At 40.5% G+C, this 20142-nt stretch overlaps 1 protein-coding gene across 1 annotated transcript; it reads right to left on the bottom strand.

Annotated features, from left to right (window-relative positions):
* Positions 1 to 2228: 2228 nt before the first annotated feature.
* Positions 2229 to 19437, bottom strand: LOC121093781 (pancreatic triacylglycerol lipase-like). The gene is made up of 12 exons (XM_040606636.1): positions 19389 to 19437; positions 18572 to 18726; positions 17946 to 18071; positions 15627 to 15761; positions 14425 to 14533; positions 11411 to 11530; positions 11073 to 11192; positions 9517 to 9635; positions 8336 to 8465; positions 7141 to 7252; positions 5190 to 5357; positions 2229 to 2977 (listed from the first exon to the last, which is right to left on the bottom strand). Exons 1-12 carry the CDS (start codon positions 19435 to 19437, stop codon positions 2914 to 2916), a joined length of 1407 nt encoding a protein of 468 aa, XP_040462570.1. The 3' UTR covers positions 2229 to 2913.
* Between the last annotated feature and the right edge of the window lie 705 nt (positions 19438 to 20142).

Genomic DNA, 20142 nt, shown 5'->3' on the forward strand with positions numbered 1-20142 from the left:
TGTCACAAATAGCATTCCCAATAGATAAGAATGATTATATGGTAAAGAGCGTAATTTATATATCTCAAGCACTATGCTTTTGTCACTGACATCGTTAAGGAATTTGACACGTTTGCAGGAGAACAATATATGTCAACTGAAATATATACCAATTAGCCATAAATGGGACGCTGAAATGAATGATGCTTGTGCATGCTATACTTACAAGTAATAACATGTGGTTTAAAGTCGCTTGCGTTTTCAAACAAGAATTCTTTTTATGTTGTCATCTAAAAAATCTAATATTTCAAAAGGTCAGGAATAAATAGCACCATTAGCATTAAAAGCTAGCTAAAGGAAAAGTAATTTGTTGTTCATTTAACATTGCATTTTATGTAATAGCTTTGTAAAGTGTTCGGGAGGGGGGGGAGAGGTTTTACTCTGCTAAAACAAGATGACGGCAGCTCCAGTTCATTATTAAAAGGAGATTTTTTTATTATTCTATTGTCAACTTTAACATCTTGATTCTGTTAGGTGTTTGTTAAAATTACATGGGCTGCTGAAGTGGCTATGGCAAAGGATAATGCAGAGAATATCATGACTGTCAAAACAATTGTGTAGGCAAGAATCTGCTTATACTAAGGTAAAGGAACAAAAGACAAAGGAGAAACTCTTCTGCAGTGTTAGGAAGTTAATAACCCTGTTGAGATTTCCTCAGCAGGAGGTACTGAGATCAGGAAGCCAAATTCTAGAAGAGACAAATAGTCAAGGCAGAAGGAAGCAGGCGATGTCAAAGGGACGCAGGGTACATGGAAACTCAGCGTCAGGCGCCAGCTCCTGTGTCTGTGGCTATGTGTCCTCTGAGTCAACCTGTAATTGTTTATCTCCCTGGAGAGGGGATATGTGTTCCCCCTTGGACTGGATAACACCAATGAAGTGTGCAAGCATGTAGAGTCCTGTGGCCAGATTCTCTGCCTCCTGCAGAGCTGTGGCCGTGCAGATGCGGCAAGCCAAGAAAGGCTTTGCAGGAGCAACCCTAAACTGGGCTTACCGCAGCCTGATGCAGACCAAACAATTCACATCCTTGAACTTAAGCCTTACTCTCTTGTTCTACCACTATAAGGCTGACCACAGGTTGGAAAAACTGGAGCCAAAACAGGCGTTAGCTTATACCCCTCATGCACAGCACAGCCTGGGAAGAAACACAAGGAAAACTCAGTGGTGCGCTTGCTGCCGCCATGAGGAGCTGCACAGGGAGGGAAGCAATGTAATGAGGGCAGGATACAAGTAATACCACCAGGGTGAAAAACATCTGGTTTTCCCTCTTGAGAGAAGCTGGACAAGAAATTGGCTTAGCATTTTAATGCCCCACACATCTATGACAGCATAGCAAGAGGTGTCTCCTTTACTAATTCAAATATTTACTCCCTATTAGCTTCCCTAGGGCAAGGTTTCAGGGACTCAGAAAACAGTGATTCTCAAGATCAAAATTTGGAGCAGCACGGTTGGGTAGTGCCTTTTAATCTGGGCAAGAAGCACAAGTGCGATTTAGGTTTGTGAACTTAAAAGCCAGCCTTGCACATCTCTGACTAAAACAAATTGCTGAGGGATATTCTCTTCAGTTGGGTTAAACAAAGGAACAGTTTGGTTTTCACTTGAACTTATTCCAGCTCTGAGCATGCCCACAGGTTGCCAGTCTTCGGTACTGATGGTTCTTTCTCTACTCTTTACAGTCCCCACTCCCTCCCATCACCCTGTGAGAGCTGGCAGAATGCACTGAACTAATCAAACTGCTTCTGTATTAGGAGAGTAGTGCTCCAACACAGAATAAATTGGTTTCAACCTCCACCACTGCAAGGGGAATCTAAAGCCTTGCTAGGGGGTTGATGTCCTTCAGGACAAGGCATTCTGGGGAGGAAATGTCACCCAGAGAGGCAGAGAGAGCAGAGTGCCCCAGTCTGGGGAACCTCAAGAGAAACTGCTGAAGACAAAAGGTCCCAAGAGAGGTAAATCTCCCGGCCCCAGCAGTTCCATGTTTTTTTTCAGTGAGAATGGGGTTCCTCTGGCAGCAGAGGAGAAGCAGGCTGCTTCTCCAGCAGCAGGCTGGGGGAGCTGAGACAGGATCACATAGGGACAGAAATGAATTTGTGAACTACCCTCCCTTCAGCTGAATGTTGTTTATCAAAAATCAGGGAAAGAAGCAACTCCCTCTTTGCATTGCCTTTTCTGACCACATGATCTGGCAGTTTTGTTCAAGGCTGAGGGCCACCACATGGGATTTCAGGACACGTTGGTCATCGTTCCGCTTATAAGCATTTTAGTGAAACGTCATTAACATTTGAAATTTGCTATCCAGTTTGTTTTTCTCAAATTAATTCCACCTAGATCATATGGTAGAAGCTGAGTTTGGCGTTAACACATCAGGATGTGTTACCAGTTCTCCATCACATTCGTTGTTCCATCTCTCACCGGTAATTAAAATTAACCTTCTGTCCTCATTTTGTAACCAGTCACCCTCTTATCTCTGTTTCATCTTTATCTCACGCTAATTCTGAGCTTAGCCTTCAGTTTGATTAAGAACATCAGCTTCATTAATCCTCTCCTCTCCTACTCACAAGCAGGTCTGCTTTCTCATAGTACTGCCTAGGAGCCACTATCCAGATTCTGTTACCTGTCCCCTTTCCTCCTCTTGTCTGAAATAATTTTGAAACAGGTTGAAATCAGAGGAATTTTTCAACAGGTTTTGGCTCATTCACTCCCAAAGCTACTCCAAAAATTCTGTCTATGGAGAGGGTATCTGCAGACTTAACCCCCACCTCCCAAACCAGCAGAAAATCCCCAACACACATCACCTGTATTACAGCTGCAGACTCCAGTGTTTTACACATGACTAGCTTTTATTGGCAGCAAGGTTTTGGGCATCCATATGTGCTGTTAGCAAGCAGTAAGAGTTTGCAGAACATCCTCCCTCACTGTCTCGGAACCACAGAAACGGAACCTGAAGAAAAGTACAAGCTCCTTGAGTTCTCAACATTTGTTGAGATTATACAAGTGGATTTGTTCGATTATAAGTCAACCTTTGTCATTTGACATAACTGAACAGAACATACTTTGAGCTCCTAAGTTTGAAATATTACTGCTGGGGAAAGCATCGATGGGCTGTATTCATTCTGGTTCACTGTCTGCCTGCCTTTAACCTTACAGTTTCTTCCCCCCTGCCCCAGATTTTGTACTACTATCACTATGTAGATGGTCACGACTACTTGTGCAAAGGCCATGAGTCAATAGAAGAGTGAGTACTTATCTACAGGAATATGCATCTGCAATGTATTTTGGTGAATAGGAACTACAACTTGACTTAGGACCTCTGCTTAAAGGCTGGGCTGTAATCATTTTTGCTTTGCTTGTAACTGTTTCCATCTCCCATGTTCTCTTTTAAGTGACGACATCTTAACTATATATTTGTATATAGGTCTAAAACATATACTGTACCTCCTCTTCTAGATACCTAGTCATGGGAGGATAAAATAACCCATCAAGCAAATGAAGGAGTTTGTTTTAAAAAGTCCAGGAAAATGAAGAAAACTGGATCGGTTGATCATACTTCTGAACATCCAAGCCATATTCCACAAAGTCTAGAGAAATAAGTTTTAGCCTCTTTCCCCCAACTTTATATATAGCCTTTTAAGCTCATCTTCCTTGTACTAGTCTTGCTCATTGGAAGGGTAGGCTTATTATCACCATCCTCTTTTGTACAGTCATGATCCCAGGGACCATTAAGATCAATGGAAAAACTTCTGCCGATTCCAGCTGACAGCAAATCAGACATCCTAACGCAAGCTCAGAATCAGGTAACTGTAGAGGAGTGAAGGCAGTGGGTTGATCAGCATTGATAATGTGCAGCTGTGGCCTTGCCTCAGCGGCGGTGGGTTGATTGACCTGGATGATGTGCAGCTGTAGCTTGTTCCTGCTAAATGGTTAAATAGCCCTGAGGATGGTGGGAGAGGGGGTTGGATGGAGGAGGGGCAATATGGCCTGATCTCTGGAGGAAGGTGATACAGCACAGACAGTAGAATCTGACCAATGGTAAAGCCTTGTTGCAGCCTACTAGTTTGTTTGTGCCACAACAATTGGTGCCCTGTGTGAGGCAGACTGAGTTGGACTCCAACAACTGGTGCCCAATGTTGCTGAGACGAGCGATATAACCTGCCACCCATAACAGACACCATGAGAGGTGAGCTGTTGCAGCTAAGCGATGTGGGTGTATTGTAATATTTGTTGTCCATTTTAACTCAAATTGCAACTTTTGGTACCCAACATAGATGGGGACTTATTGATATGGGTACAGAAGAAGAAAATTCCACTTTAACAATGCTTATATTTGAAAAAAGAAATGTAAAGTATAACAAGAATGTAATAAGAACTTTGCTAGGATGATGCAAAGTAAATGATGTGCTAGTTATGCTGAAAAATGTCTCCAGTATTCAGACATGGCAAAGTGCTGGAAAATTTCTTTTTGAGGCTGCCTCGAGGGGTGATAAAATTGCAATTACATTGTTAACAACATGGAGATTAGTCTTAGACTTACTAGAACAATTAAATGTGGACAGCGGGACAAATTCTATATTTGCAATGCTTATGGATATATTTGAAAAAAAGTGTAAAATATGACAAAATGGCAATAAGAATTCTGCTAGTGTGGTGTAAAAAGTATGATTTGCCTGTTACAGTGAAAAAGGTTTTCAGCATTCAGACATGGCAAAGTGTTGGAAAGGTACTTTTTGAGGCTGCCTGGAGGGGAGACAAAATTGCCACAGCTGCATGTTATCAATAATAACCAACCCACTGCCTTCATTCCTTTACAGATAACCAGTTCTCGTGGACAGTAGGAGCTTAGCAAGAATGAGGCTGATAATCCAAGCCGGTACTGCTTTTTCTTACCCAAAGGGCTGTACAGGAAGTCTTTCTTCTGAAGCCTGGAGATATTTAAAGTCTTTCTTTGAAGTTATTTAAGGTAAAGTGTTGAAGTAGTAACGAATTGAACTATGGATGAACAGTTTCTTGAAAGGAAGGAAATGGTTTTCTTGAGAGTTTTTTTTTCTTTTAATGGTTTAAATAGCTTTTCTTGTGAAAATGTTTTCATGCTATGTATAATATTGTCACCTATCTTTCCAAGTAATTTTCGAGATTTTTACAATGGATATACTTACTCTTTTCCAGTTTCTCCAGATTGTACTGTAATAGTTGCAGCCCCTAATTTAGGAAAAGTTGGATTTAACCGGTTGTTGTTCCAAAGAAATTTAACCGTTGTAACTGTTCCAACTTTAACTTCTGCATCAATGAAGCTTGTGTAGGTGTTGTCTGGTTTGAGGGTTCCCCTGTGAAAAATAACATTTTAAGGATGTGAGGCATGCGGGAGTTTAATACTAATTACCAGTCCTGTCAACCAATTGCCTGTGGTAGCAAGTGAGTAGAAAGCTAGCAGAGAGACAGTAGTTAGTTTATAACAGAGATACATTATTGCCAGTTTTCCAACTTAATTCATCCCAAGTCAGTGTTTGTCAGAAGAAGTAAAGGCAGGTAGGCCTCATATGCTGCAGTCATACCTCGCAATGAAGATCCAGTTACAGGACAATCAGTGTGGAGAAGGTAGATCTTGCTCCTTGTTGCTTATGTGCAAAAAACCCCTGCCTACGTAACTGAGACTTTCATTTAATGTTAATTAATTTATGATACAGATGTTGGATTTGTTTGAGGTGGCCAAAAGGATTATCCACCAGCTGCTCAGCCTGGCCCCCTAGCAGAGATTCCCACACTTGCAGCACCATTGCAAGTCAATTGGATGAGTCAATTGTGCATCTGCTCTTGGGTAACCACAGTTTAGAATCTGGCTACTTATTTCATGTCTCAGCAACACAGCAAGCTCTAAATGGCAGCAGTTTGAGACTGGTAATGGCTTCAGCTGCTACATCTCACTGAATATGAGCCAATGCTTCTCTGAGCTTCTCCTTTGTCCCCTCCCACCCCCATGCTCTGAAGGTGAAAAGCTTCTTTCTTATTTACCCTGCTGTATGAATTCAAGAGACATTTGAATATGTGCAGCCTTTATCACTGCACAACTGTTATTGTAGGCGTGACCTGTGAGATACAGAAGGGGGGTGGGGGGAAGCAGAGGACCCAGCAGAACCACCCAGAAGAAACCTCTACAGTTTTAACAAGCTTCATGAGAGAGACAGGATTTTTATTCCTTCCCCTAGCTTTGCAGTTTCTCACTCATTAGCCTTCAGAGGATGATTTTACTCTTCCCTGTATTAAAAGGCTTATGGTAGTGGAAGTAATGAGACACAGGACAAAATCCCTTTGCTGCCTTGTTTCTTTGCTGGATCCGCACTTGTGACTGGTAGGTTAGAGCAAAATTTGCTGTGGGGGAAAAGAGTTCACTTCTGGCATCTGAATTGACACAAGCCCTGCAAACGGCAGCTCAGGAGTGCTGCAGTGCATTCAGCGCTGGCAGACTCTACTCGGGAAAGTGCATGGATGCCTGCAAACTGGAGTCAGCTCACAGCAAACCCCTGCTGTCAAGCATGAAGGTGTGAAGTCCTCCTTGGAAAAGTGGAATCCACATAGCTGTCAATCAACAAAAAACAAAACCAAAAAATGACGTCCCTCAAACCTACATCAAAATGCCTTCCTCCCTAGTTTTCATCGTTTCAGCTATTCTAGTTGAAACAACCAAGAAAAATGCAAAGAAACAAAACCACATGAGGCAAGCAAGCAGCTTCAATGTAAGCAGGCAAAGTTACGAGCCGCAAAAGGTAGATTTTTATATAGTAAATCATGAGATGGATTTAGTTGTAGCCAGCTGTGGCAGCAACATTTTACAACCCTATGAAAGACAAAAAGATGAGAACTCTGCTAGCATAGGTATGGCAAGACCTTAGCGGGCCCCCAAACAAGTGATACCAAATTCTAACACTTTAAAATCCTGTATTCTAGTCTTCTCCCTTCAAAGGTAAACCCAGAGTGAGCGAATTGTTGCTGTGTTTACATCAGGGGTAGAATTTGATCTCTAAAAGAAGACCAATTTAAACGGAAATGTTAACTGAAAATATGAATTAAGCATTCTAGAGAAGTTTATTTTCTATTGAATTTTTAACTTACTTGACAATCTGATGCTGCCTTGTGTTCCCATTGCTTCCATACAGGGCAATGTTTACATACCCTTTTACTTTACTCTTTCCAGAGAGTGTCACAGTTACTTTGTACCTCCAAACTACAGAGAAGAAATACAGTAAGTTAGATTGTACCCAGGGAGAAAGTCTCCAAAATACAAAGTGTTGGCTTTTTTTTGGTCGTACACTGTAGTCGAAAGCAAAACAAAATTATCACTGCCCTTCACTTTCAGCTCAAGGCCACATTATAGGCTGTCTGGGCTCAAACATTGTGCTGTCGCACATGAAGCTTGATGCTTGTTGTTCTTCCTTGCGTTATAACCATGCAAAACAAATACAAAGCGGCAGTGAGTCAGATCTGTCTTTATGTCCTAATGAGATCAACACGAGAAATAGGTTGATATTTGCATTACTTTCTGGGAGGAAAAAAAACCCAGACAGCTAGTCCATAACAAGGTAAACAATGCGGACCTCAGCATTTTGATCATGAAGATTTTCATATATAGTGAAGTTGGAAAGAAGGAGGTGTTAGGAATAAATACCAATACATACCAGAATATAAATAGTGTAGAAGGAATGTAAAAAAAATTCTGAAGCTCAAGAAAAATAGTTTTTGTGGCTGGAAACTTTCTTTTAGCATTCACTTAACAAAAACAGCTTTTCTTCCTCTGATTCTTCTTTACAAAGGCGAAGGAAGAACAGTCTTGTGAGAGATGACATTTAGGACAACTTAGGTTGTAAAGGAAGTCATCTGGTCCATCCACTTCTCAAAGCAAGCCCAGCTGTGACTGGCATGTTCTTGTCCTTTGTCAAACTGAGTTTTGGACATCTCCAAAGATGCAGATTTCCCAGCTTCTCCCTGCATTTAACCACTGTCACTGTGACAGTAATTTTCATACTATTTAATAAGAAATTCCTTAGCCGCAACTTCTGTGCATTGCCTATCCTCACTGCGCCTTATAGTGCTGTCCACTAGACATCTGTGATCTCCGCTAGACTCTACAGTTTGTCAACATCTTTCTTGTACTGGAGGGCCCAAAGCTGGGCACTAGAATTTGAGCAAAAGAGGAAAAGGCATGAAAGACTGAAAAGCCATTGGACTGCTATTTATCTGTTAAAATGAATTGTAAAACAGGAAAATAAAAAGGCTTGTTTACAAGGAGTAGGTAACAATAGAAACTCACGAGCAAAATCCTTGGCCTCTCCAGTATTCAGGTAGAATTTCACAAAATCATTTTTGTATTTCCCTTTGAATTTATCTGCATAGTGACCCATGTTTGGGCATCCCCCTCGTGGGCATGGGAAACACGTTTCCTAGTGAAAACAAATATATCTATTAATAAAATTATCCTCCTAAGGAAAAAAAAATTAGTCATGGGACTTATTTTTAGCATATCCACCTAACTGACCTTGTACCACAGCAACAACAAATTTCAAGTAACTCTTTCTGTGACTTGGGAAAGATCATATAAGCTAGACAGCTTTCTCAAAGGCTCTAATTGTTCAGGGCTCTGTGTTTTTTCTCATGCCATTTAGCTCAATTCAGCTGCATCAGTGACATCCTTGAGTAGTGTTGAACTAGAGCAGGGAGGAGGAGGTGTCCTCCACAGCAACTGATGAGAAAGAATGATGTCCCCTTATACCTTCAGGGTGGGTTAAGAAAGGCTTTGTCTTGACAACAAAGCTCACTGAACCAATATGAGAAGTGTGATGTCTATCAGCTGCTCAGAATGTGTAAATCTAAGCACTGTGTAAGTTTATACCTCTGTCTGGGCTGCCTGCATGATATGATATGAGCCTGTTAGCTCCCTGCTACTCTTAGGCTGTAGTTCCCTATCTCCTGGTCTGGGACAGGGAAGGGCTTCCTGACCTTGGTCCATAAACCTGTCCCTGAGGCCATCTTAAGTCACCAAAGTACTTTGATCACGGACTGACATCAAGTCATGTTATTTTACTTCTTGTTCTTTTGAAAAGAAGACATTTCAGCTGTGTTTGAAAGCTCACCTACTACAGCATGGGATTCTACTCCTTGCTGTTTGAGAAATAAATTTGGTGATTACAGGGACAGGCTTTCCTCCTTACTTGTAACTCTGTTCGATAGAACAGAGCAGGCCTGGGATAGCTCCAGTCGTACCTCAGAGCTGTCACATCAGCACAGAGCCAGGGATGTCCCTGTTTTGTTGTTGCCTTTTCCTACACTGACCCATGTCAGCTGCACGAGCTATAATACTTTAGGATGTCTGACACTTGTCTTGCAGATACACTTGGTGGGTACAAGGTAGCATAAATACATTGAATTTCAGATGTAAAGGTAAGAGCCACTATTTTGGATATGGTCCATCCTGAGGCTCTGAGGAATACTTACGGTTTGAAAAACATCATATGAAGCACAAGAATAGCCTAGAAATCCATCAGGGTAGATAATACTGTCAGAGTAATACTTATAACTCCGCAAATGATTGCAAGCCACAAAGTCCCGAGTTCCTGTGAAAATATATTCCCTGTTTAGTTCTTCCATTCTGTTGCTGTTTGAGGAAAGATACTGGCATAAGCCTTGCTGTGTGATGGGGAGGCATCATTCCTTCTCAAAAGCTTCCTCACAATTCTTGGAGTATCAAAAAGAAAAAAATAAATTTGGAGTGTCAAAAAAAAAAAGTTTTGAAGCTTGTTTTTGTAATGAATTGATGCCCTAAGGAATGTCACTGACTCAACAGGTATAAAATGTAAACTTGAAATGCTTTGTGGAGACTGACTGTGCAGCCCAGCCCAGCCCCTGCCCTCCCCTCACAAACACTTATTCAAGCAATCTGACCGAGTTTCACAATAGAAATGAGAACTGTGTGAAGCAGGTCTTTTGTAGGCAACAGTTACATTACCATAACAAAAGAAAACCGAATGAAAAGTATTCAGCTTCCTAGGGCAATGCTGATTTGCTCCAGCTGAGGACTTCAAAACAAAATTATTGTTATTTGGGGAGTGCTTAAGGAAGGGAGATTCTTAAAATTAAAATAATGAATATATTATTTTCCTTTGTGTTGACTTTATTTTCCTGACTTTAGGTTAAAAAGATCATCATATAGAACACAGTTATTTCTTTGTGCTTTAATTCCCCATTATCGATAACAAGTGTACACACACACACAAAAAAAAAGTAATGCCTCTAGCTGCATTGAATAAAACCTGGAGAAAAAAGCTAGTTATCACAAATAAGTTCATGGATTCTCAGAATTCAAGGTGTTTTCAATAATGTAAGAAAGAGCTCAGATAGTATACTGAAATATCTCCACAGCAGAAATCTTGATTTGTTTTTATTTTTAATGTTATGTGCAGTTTAACTTTATAAAGACATAAAGAAATTTCCTTATACTTAGAGCTTTTTTTAGAACCACGTAAAACAACAAAGAGCATATTTGAGCAGCTATGTGCCAATCTTTTTTTAGCTGACTAAAAATAAACACAATGATATTGCTTTAGTGCAACTCAGATTGGAATAGTTAAGAACAATTAATTTAATATTTTTTAATTATGTCAGAAGAATTGCAGCTGCAGATACCCTAACAGAAGTAGCTGTGAGCATCATTGCCCTACTCCACCCAGTAGTGCTGCTGGTCACCTAAATAGAAACAAAAGTAAATGTGCTGTTACAGGCCCTTCAAAATTTTTGGCAGCGTTTCAGTAACTTTTGTTTGTGCTATTAGATACTTTAGAGGAGGCATATTTTCCAGAGGTAAAGCCTTTGTCTTGTTTATCTGGAAAATGGTGCTTTTTGAGCACATTAACATTGTCACTGCACTCTGCAGCTGCCATTGCTGGTGGACACAACAAAAGCTAATGCAAAACACCTGCATTAAGAAAAAATTAAGTTGTTACATTGTGAGGGGTGACCTTCCCCTGAATTAGTAATGTTATCAGCATACTTACCTTCCCAGATGCCGTCAAGATCTACAATCTGTGAAACAGGGTTCTTCCCACACCCTGGCATTTGCTTTCCTCCGTTTGGATAAAAGTCAAGATGTCCTATAGCTGGGCTCATGCCAAAACCTGAAGCATTTAAAGCAGGGGTAAGTATGTTTTAAAGTAATAATGTCTCACACCTATAGCTGCTGGCTTGAAGCTTGTTTATGCTTGGTATGTTAGGATATGGGCGGTTAGTGACCAGTATGGTGTGTTTGTTCTGCGGCTATGATACAGCACAACTGGGTCTTGATGCCATAGGGTGTAAATCGTTCTGTATTAATACACCAGAGCTAAATACCCACCTAAGTAGGGGATTGTGGGAGCTGAATCTGTGTGGATAACATCAACAAACTCTGCATCAGATTTATCCAGTCTGACTTCAGTTGAAGTGCCTTGAAAATAAGGTTGAGCAGGGTCTAGTCCTGAAGGAAAAAACTAGTGTTACACATAGCTAAAGAGATACAGATGTATCATTTTACATAACATTATGACTGTGTATAATTAATATCACATACGTAGCTGCCTACAGTTCCTTGTATCTAAGTAATATAGGTATTAATAAAATGGTGATGTGCATTCTCTTTTACCAAGCGACTTTTCTCTCAGGAAGGAGAAAGTGTGACCTGTGTGAAGCCTATTAAATTTTACTGATTTAAATCAATATTGAATCCCAACACTTGGATATAATTTTTTTTAATTGAATTTCACTTTAATAATATTGCTCAAGTTAAGGTTGCTGTGTCTGTATCCTATACAACTGATCTACCTGCATGGTTTCTAGGTACCTTGTTTGAGAGCACTTAAGCAGGAATTGATGCTGATAGCACTCCATGTGCTTGGAGGTGTTGAAACCAGTCTGCCTACTTCTGACTCCAGTCAGATTTTGGAAAAAACATTTAGTTTTGAAGTGATGATCAGAAAATGGAGTTTATTTCCTTCCTAAATTACTGCACCAATTTCAGGAGCTCATAAAGTCTTGTGAATTGCACAATTTCTACTGCCTTATGCTTGCATCTCTTGTTGTCCCTGGGCAGCAGATTTGGTTCTGCTTTTAAACTGAATTTTGTAGACTATTAGTCCAAGGTTCACCAAGCCTGAAATCCCTGAGGAAATGTAACAAATGAAAAGGAGTGCGTTAATAATATCCAAAATTGTCTTTTGTGTATGAAAGGTCACTCTGCTAAATGCATGCTGCCCTTGGCACTGACTGCATAATGAATAAGGAGATCAAGCCCATAGCTTTAAAAACATGTTAAAAAATTGCTGAAGAATTCAGACTGCAGGGTGAGTTACCCATATTTTGAGAAAGGAGTGGTTTGGTCACAAGTTTAGCTGATAATACTGGTTTTCAGTTTTGCTTTCTGGGAGAGTATTGGAGGTTTTAGAACACCTGAAATGGCAACTGTGCTTTGTGGGGTCTCTAGAATATCTTTTTTAGAAACTACTTCTTATTGCAATAAATATGGCTATTTGATTGCCACTTGCTTTTTTAAGGAGTCAGTTAAAGAATTTAAGAAAGGTGAGGGCTCTCCCTTGAAGAACAGTGCAGGGATGTGGCAGATGGCTGTGCGGTGGCTTTGTTGCACTGATGCTCCTGCTGCGGGCAGAGGCAGCTTGTGCTTCCACGGAGCTCTGCTTTGCCTCTTGGCCATACGTGTTTTCATCACTTAAGTCATCCGTGTTGCAAAATGGTTCCTTCAATAGTCATTTGCTCTCAGCTAGTGTGGGTAGAGAGCAGATTACAAGCCAAAGGATGCTGAATCATGAAAAGAAGCTCTTGGATCAAAAGGAAGATGAAAATGCTTCTGGCCAATAGTCACAGAGGCTTGATCTGTTATATCTTGCAAGACACAGACACTATTTATGGGACCACTGGAGGATGTCCAGAGTCTGAGTAGTCAGAGAAACGTGGACAGCTATAAAACAAACCAGAACCAAAAATGCCTTCTCTGAAAGAATTGAGCAGGAAAACCTGGCTCAGCAGTAGCGAGAGGCTTTCTCAGAGCACAGAGTGTGCAACTTGCAACAGGGAAAGACAGCAGAGCAATTTGGTACTGGGGGGGTGGAAACTGAATCGGCTGACCAAAAATTAAGAGAACAACATCATATTCCTTAAAAATGTCTAAACTCAGAACTGTGGGAACACTTAAAAGGGACAGGCAATTACTTAGGAATATAGTGATAATGGGGGGGTGCTCGCTGCTCAGTTAGCTCTGACATTATCTGAGAAGTAAGAGAGGGCTCATGTAGCTCAAACTAATACAAGTTGTATGAACATAACGCCTGTGATCCCCTTCAGAAAAAAAAATGGGGGGGATTAAACTGAAATCTCTCTGTCTTTTTAGGTATAAATGCAGTTTCTTAATAAGTCTACTTGAATTTGGGCAGATGGTATAATCCTATTTGATTCAGTTTTTCCTGCCAAGGAGTTTTAGCATATCAACCATTAAGTGAAGAAATGAAACTTTAGAAATTTCACTGGAAAAAAAAAAATTAATTACTATTACTGTACACTACTAGATGAGAAGTTTATGTAGACATAGCAAAGGAAAGTGATAATAGGTGACACATCAGGAAGGTTAGCCTACTACTTCTGAAATGTCAGGTTTAATCCATCCTTTGCTGGAAAACGATATTTGTTAGCAAAGCTACAATATGAAATAGCTAACTGCTTACTGTTGTGCTGCTTCTAGCATGCTTTGGAAGGACCTGCAAACAGTGGGTGACGCTGCGCATCAGATGTGCTGCTACGTAACAGGCCAGATTAATGAAAGGTGAAAATGGCAGGAGAAAAGCTGCTAGGACAAGGCAGGCAGGGATTGTCCTGCTGGTCTGTTTATTATATTAGTATTGGACAAATCATTATGAAAAATAACAATCGCAGCTAAAGCTTCGATAAAACTTGTACATTAGTTATTATGAGTATGTTTTTAGCAGCAACAGTGGAACGCTGTTACATTACAGAATCACTCCTGTCCTGCTCCAGACTGGCACTGGTCTGGGCAGTGACACCACTGGGTAAAGCACCAGAAAGCAAGCCCTGTAGAGATGCCACAGCCATTAATGTTTAACAGCAAGTCAACTGATGTGTTGCATCTGTTAGCTGTATAGAGCTTTTCCTTTGCTGTGTAAACGTATGCAAGCAAAATAACCACCATGCTGATGGTTTTCCCCTGCTTACCAGGGCTGTGCTCCTTGGTGTACTGTGAGAAGAGGCTAAGTCACAGTCAGATATGATTGTAAAAGAAAGTGAACACAACATTTTGTTAAGCAGTGGTGTCTTTAGTATAAGCTGTGACTGAAGTCACTGACTTACCAGTTATTCTGCCAATCCCTGGCTGCCTCCTGCCAGCCTCACCTGCCACGTGTGCTCCAAGGCTGTGGCCAATTATGTGAACGTCAGCTGGAGAGTATCCATATTTTTCCTGAGAAAGCACCAATATGAAAAGTTACTACATCTGTTTTTATCAGCAACAGGGAAGAGTAAAAAGGGGCTGAAAATCTGCTTTTGACTACAGACTGGGGAACTCCTATAGGATTTGTAGGATCTGTTTGCCAGTTTAGGTACTTATGTCCAATACATAGATTTTTCAAAGGTGCTGCCCTCATTTGAAGGCTGTTAGAACTCTAGACAGGTCTGTCAATAGTGTCCTGAGAGGATTTGCATCCGTTTTCCATCCTGGCCCCATTAAGTTTCATGGGATGCTCATCTCGCTTGTAGGATTCAGCCAGGCAGGAGCTCTCAGTTACACCTGGCAGGTCAGGCACCACGTGCGGCTGGAGGGTGTGAGAGGAGAGAGACCTTCAGCCTTTTGGACGGTGCTTCAGTGGCTGCAGTGCAGATAGGGAGAGGCATGGGTCGGAGCAATCCTAGACTTCTACACTGGTACTGCCCATTGAAGTAATTTATAGTTCTTTCATGGGAAGTGTGTGTTGAAAGCACTTGGGTTAAAAGAAGGCTTTGAACCAAGCATCGCCTCCCATGTGGGCTGGCTGAGGAAGGGGGCGTGTGGTACCCTCTGCAGATTTAGGTGGTGTGCACAGGGGCTTTCCCCTGAGGCGGCTGGGTGCATCCTACTTGTCCCCAGGTGGTGTTGCTGACCAAGAGAGAGCAGCTGTCCTTCAGCTGCTGCCAGCTGGTTTTCTGGCATTCTGAAGAGCCCTTTGGTAGGTTTTGTCTCTGTGAAAAGGCAGTTTGCTGTGTCCGTTATCTCTGCATATTTAATGCTACACAACACTTTACATCTGTTAACACCTAGGGAATACCTGTTCAGCTGTACTGTGGGGATGGCTCATAGAACTTCATATCCCTAGGCTGGCTAATCCTGCTGTTATGATATAGTTCTCTAACTTAAAAAAAAAAAAAAAAAAAAAAAAGTCTATTTACCGCACAACTTCTAAAATAATCACTGAGTAGAAGAAAGTTTTCTCCTGGTTACATTCACATTCATGAGATTTCCTGAATCTTCTTTCAAATCAGCATTATAACTATAGCTTTATAACCACAAAGATTCTTACCGTGAGAACTTTTATAAAATAAGCTATTTCAGCACCCACAACACGGACGTTGTTCGATGCCTGGGTGTACTGACATCTTGCCCCTCTTTTCCAGTTTATGCAAATGCAGTTCACATCTTCCACAGTAAGCATCCTCTGTTTTGTAAAACAAAAGTAAAAACCAAAGAGCTTCACAGTAAATACAAAGTGGAATTGATTCTTGTTGCTTATTACAGCTCAACTTATATATGTTGCATGAATTTGTATGAGAACATTTTAAGAACCAAAACCTTAGTGTATACATGTGGTCATACCTACTCACAGGTGTGCTCACACAGTGCTCATAGGGACACAGTACCGAAGTAGGGTTGTGTACTGTAGTCATGGCCACACCGTCATTTCAAATACCCATAGTGGTCTTTTTTTGCAGAAGGGAAAACAGTATTAATACTGATAACTCTAATTTTTAATTTCAATGAAACTTTGTATGTGACATTAAATAAGAGCTCTACCCGTGTACCGATTCACTTAAGTGATTTAAAAGTACTTCTTTAATTCAAATCCAGTTAGAACTTATATTTTTGATGACAAAAACCAAGTGTTTTTCTGATACAGATTTGTAAGAAACTGTGTTTTTGTAAGAGGATGCATAAATTGCTGGTGTCAGTGAATACTCATTTCAGATTTATGGTTTTATTTGGGAATATGTATGTACAGACAGATACTTTATTGCCTGCCACAGAATCTGAAGCTTTTGCTTTTTCCCTCCGAGTTGGATTGTTTAGCTAAATGTATTTTTCTTTAACAGTTTTGGTATATTTATTTTCCTTTGCTTTGTGTTCAGACACTATAAAGCATCCAAAATGTGTTACAACTGGCAAAGGACAAAAAAGGCAATAGAAGTGTCTGTGGCTATGTTATAAGTGGTAAAAATAAATGTGCAGATAGGATTATTACTTAATGGGAGGGAAAGTATATAACAGATAGACATACGCAGGGTGGTGTAGTCGCAATCCCATTTGTTCCACTCCTTACTGAAAAGATTCACTGAGATCAAGTTAAAAGAAATATAGTTGGAGTATTGTGATAAAGCATAGGCCACCATAAAAGAGAAAGAATCTAAAGAATTATCTCATACCTCTACATCCTTGTGGAAATTGATCAAAAGGATTTAAGGGACTAGCTGAAGCAAAATGTGAGCTATCTTGTTGATTGTGAGGTTCTAGAAAAAAAATTTTTTTAAGAGTAGAAAATAGGAGACTGAGAATTATAAAATCATCAGTCTGCTTCTGATACTTCAAACAAATTATCAACTAACAAATCCAACAATCATTCCTCAATTTCATAAAGTGATTTTTTTTTTCAGTGAGACACTGCCAAATACATCTATATTCTTTTGACCTAGTATCAAAGAGAAGGAGGTAATGGGGGTGCAATAAATGTGAAATACCTTCATTGTAGTGGACTTTCATATTGTTTCTCACAGTGTTCTCATAAGTAAAATAGGAATATAGACTTTAAACAAAACTGTAGTTGTGTGAATAGCTAGCTGGAAAACTTTATCATTAAAGTGTCATATGCCATCAACTGGTACTTCACTCTGTGCTGTATAACTAGTAGCTTTCACTAGCTGCAGCTGCAATAAAAAGCATGTTTATAGGATCTGAGAAGCCCGCAAGCTGGAATTGCAACTTTGTTTGGGGAGAGGATTAAGAAATAACTTGGGGAATTAGCACGAAAGTCAATAAAGCAGAGTGCTTTACTTCATTCACTGTTCATAGCAAGTCCTAGATTGAAAGCTTTGTTCAAAATGATCCCACTGAGGTCCCTTCTGGATGTACGTTTGTACAGCTTTATTGCTTCTGTTAACGGTCAGCCCTTGTCCTCAGCCTCCAACACTCACGTGGCAGCCCATACCTTTGTGCTGGACTTCCCACATCTGGAAACCTGTCTTTTGTCTGGAGAAATATGATGCAATAGCTCTGAGTCTACAGCTGTTTCTGGAATTGCCCTAGTTCCTAAGCAGTATCTTGCTCCAGGGGTTGCATTGTTTTTACCAAGAAAAAGGACGCTTATTGAGCCAAATCCTGTTGTCACTTGCTTCACTGAAGAGAAATGAATGGATTTATGCATTTTACCTCATGCTTTTCCTCAGGGTACAGAGCTACATATTTAAGTTGCTAACAATTAAAAAATGTGGCCTCTTTTTTACCCTCCTTATCACTACAAGTACCATAAGAGAAATCAGTTAGAAATAGAGAAAACAAACAGTTTATAGGAATGTGTTTATAAATGCAAACCAAGAACTTCACAGGGATAGGATTTCCCAGTGGTACCTACCTTGCACATGTCTGACAGCCAGTTTTCTTCTCCGTTGTCTATAAACCCATGTACGATAAATCTGGTTATCCTACTTTTGTTAAAATTGGAGTAGTCAATTGTTGAGGCATCAACTGCAGAGATCTCCTGTTTTCAGATATTAAATTTATAAACATTTAAACCTGCTTTCTGTAAATAGTGTATCAGGATTGCAAAGACCTGAATTATGTTTATCTGTACAGGCATTCAAAATGTATGCAACATTAAACTCATCTGCAAGCGGCTTAAGGTCTGTATCTCCATTCAAAGCGGGCTTTGAACACATCTTAGCACAGCACAGACTTTACTTTTAATGTGTTTTCATCTTACCTGTGGAAAAAAAATTGCCCAATGATTCTAAAAAGGCACAGTTTCCGAGTACCTTTCTATGGCCCTACAGAAAACATGAGGGTGTGCTGCTTTGTGAGGGATGGAAAAGGATGTGAATTATGCCCCAGAGACCCTGCCACGGAGCTGGAATAGGTGGTCTCCTGAGTAAAGTGGAGGTCTGGCCATTTCTAGCACTTTCCAGGAATGCAGCTGGAGTCTGTGCTCATTTATTCTTTTTGAATGTGATTTACTAACATTTAAACCAGAATCATTCTTACTTGAAAGCTGTTAGGATTTCTTCTTGTGTATAGGAGAAAGTGAATGTCTATCTTTTTTGGATCCCAAGGTAACTTATGGACAGGTCTTTCTGTAGTCCCAGACCATGGTATATCATCTGAGAAACATCCAAGCCTTTCATAGCAAACTTCTTTGCCTGTAGCACACAGATGAGATCAATAATATGTGAATAAGCAAAAATGGTGAAGCAGGCTAGTCATAACTCATACCATCTCTTCTCTGGAGGTCTCTTGGTTTATTGAAAATTCTATGGTTTACAGAAAGCAAAGCCCAGCAGTTGCCCTCTCTCAGCTCTTCAAAGGCTGTTTACCCCAAGGAAAGAAGTCACCTATTGCTCATCAACAAAGTACTCGCTGCAGTTCCTCTGTGGGTATCCTGTACCATACCTTGGGAATCTTTCCCCAGCTGTTGCCTTGCCTAAGGCAAAGACAGCTGATGAGTTGCTCCTAATACCAAGCCAAGATACTGCAAATAATCAGCAATAACTGGAGACTGTGCTGAACAGCTGATGACATGAGAAGTCTTATACTATACAAGAAGTGGCGGCTTCTGAATATAAAGCTATACCCTCATGAGACTGCCTCTGTCCCTGCCCGCCCCCCCGCCCCCAGCTTTTTCCTCTATTTCCATCACTAAAGCAGAGTACACCAACATACACTCAGGTCTCTCCATTCTTGTATAGGAAAGTGAACTATGTAACCTCAATCAGTAAGTTTTAAGACACCATAGTGTAGAATGATGTCTCACAAAATATAGCAGCATAGAAAGGCTATATAAAGACTAACCCCATATGCTTACCTTCTGCTATGCTGAGCAGAAATAGTGCAAGTATCCAAATTCCAAGCATCTAGAACAGTAGAAAAAGAAGCAGTTAGGATTTGCTAACCCATTAGCAAGTGGACTTAGCTTTCTGGTGCTGAATTTCGACCAGGTGAAAAGGGTGCTGTGTCCATCTTCTCTGCAACATGTCTTTAGGACTGCTGTGTATGTGACACATATGAGTCAGCTTTATGTTTGGTTGCTCCACTAGTGATTGTGGGACTCCTAAATCTACTAAAGCACAGCTTAAATCCAGTGTGATTTTTGTCCTGTTGAGGCTATGCTTCTATCAGATGTATGGTAGCTACTATAGAACTAACACAAGGACACCAGTGTGAGCTGCCATCCCTCTTTATACTGCTGTCTTGGGAAGCTGTATACCTGATGAGATAAAAGAAAAACCCCTAAACCTGAACTACTTACTGTGCAGCTTTGAAGCTCCATGCACTAATGTGCAAACTTTGCATCTACTTTTTATAGTCTGCTTTATCCTTGGAAATGTTCCCAGAAAGATAGGAACATTTATTTCAGATTATAGTTTCTAGCTAAGCTGCAAAACAACTTTAGTAGTTGGTTTCTCTGAGAACTCCAAAACCTGTGGACATGGATTTCTTGAATTAGTGTGCTGGAGCCCAGAATAAGATTGGAGCTCCAGAGACTGGGTAATTCCCAGGCAGCAACACATCAGAAATGGGATATTAAAGAGAATTATGTACATATTTAGGGGATTGTC

This window comes from Falco naumanni, chromosome 9, assembly GCF_017639655.2.
Source record: "Falco naumanni isolate bFalNau1 chromosome 9, bFalNau1.pat, whole genome shotgun sequence".
Classification (NCBI taxonomy): domain Eukaryota; kingdom Metazoa; phylum Chordata; class Aves; order Falconiformes; family Falconidae; genus Falco; species Falco naumanni.

What these genes read in the sequence shown, in the direction of transcription:
- LOC121093781 (XM_040606636.1), bottom strand. Translation starts at nt 19,437, where the DNA reads ATGCTTGGAATTTGGATACTTGCACTATTTCTGCTCAGCATAGCAGAA. An exon ending in CATATGATGTTTTTCAAACC is followed by an intron (nt 8,466 to 9,516) that starts GTAAGTATTCCT and finishes TGTTTTCACTAG; the next exon opens with GAAACGTGTTTCCCATGCCC. An exon ending in AGAGGCCAAGGATTTTGCTC is followed by an intron (nt 7,253 to 8,335) that starts GTGAGTTTCTAT and finishes TCTTCTCTGTAG; the next exon opens with TTTGGAGGTACAAAGTAACT.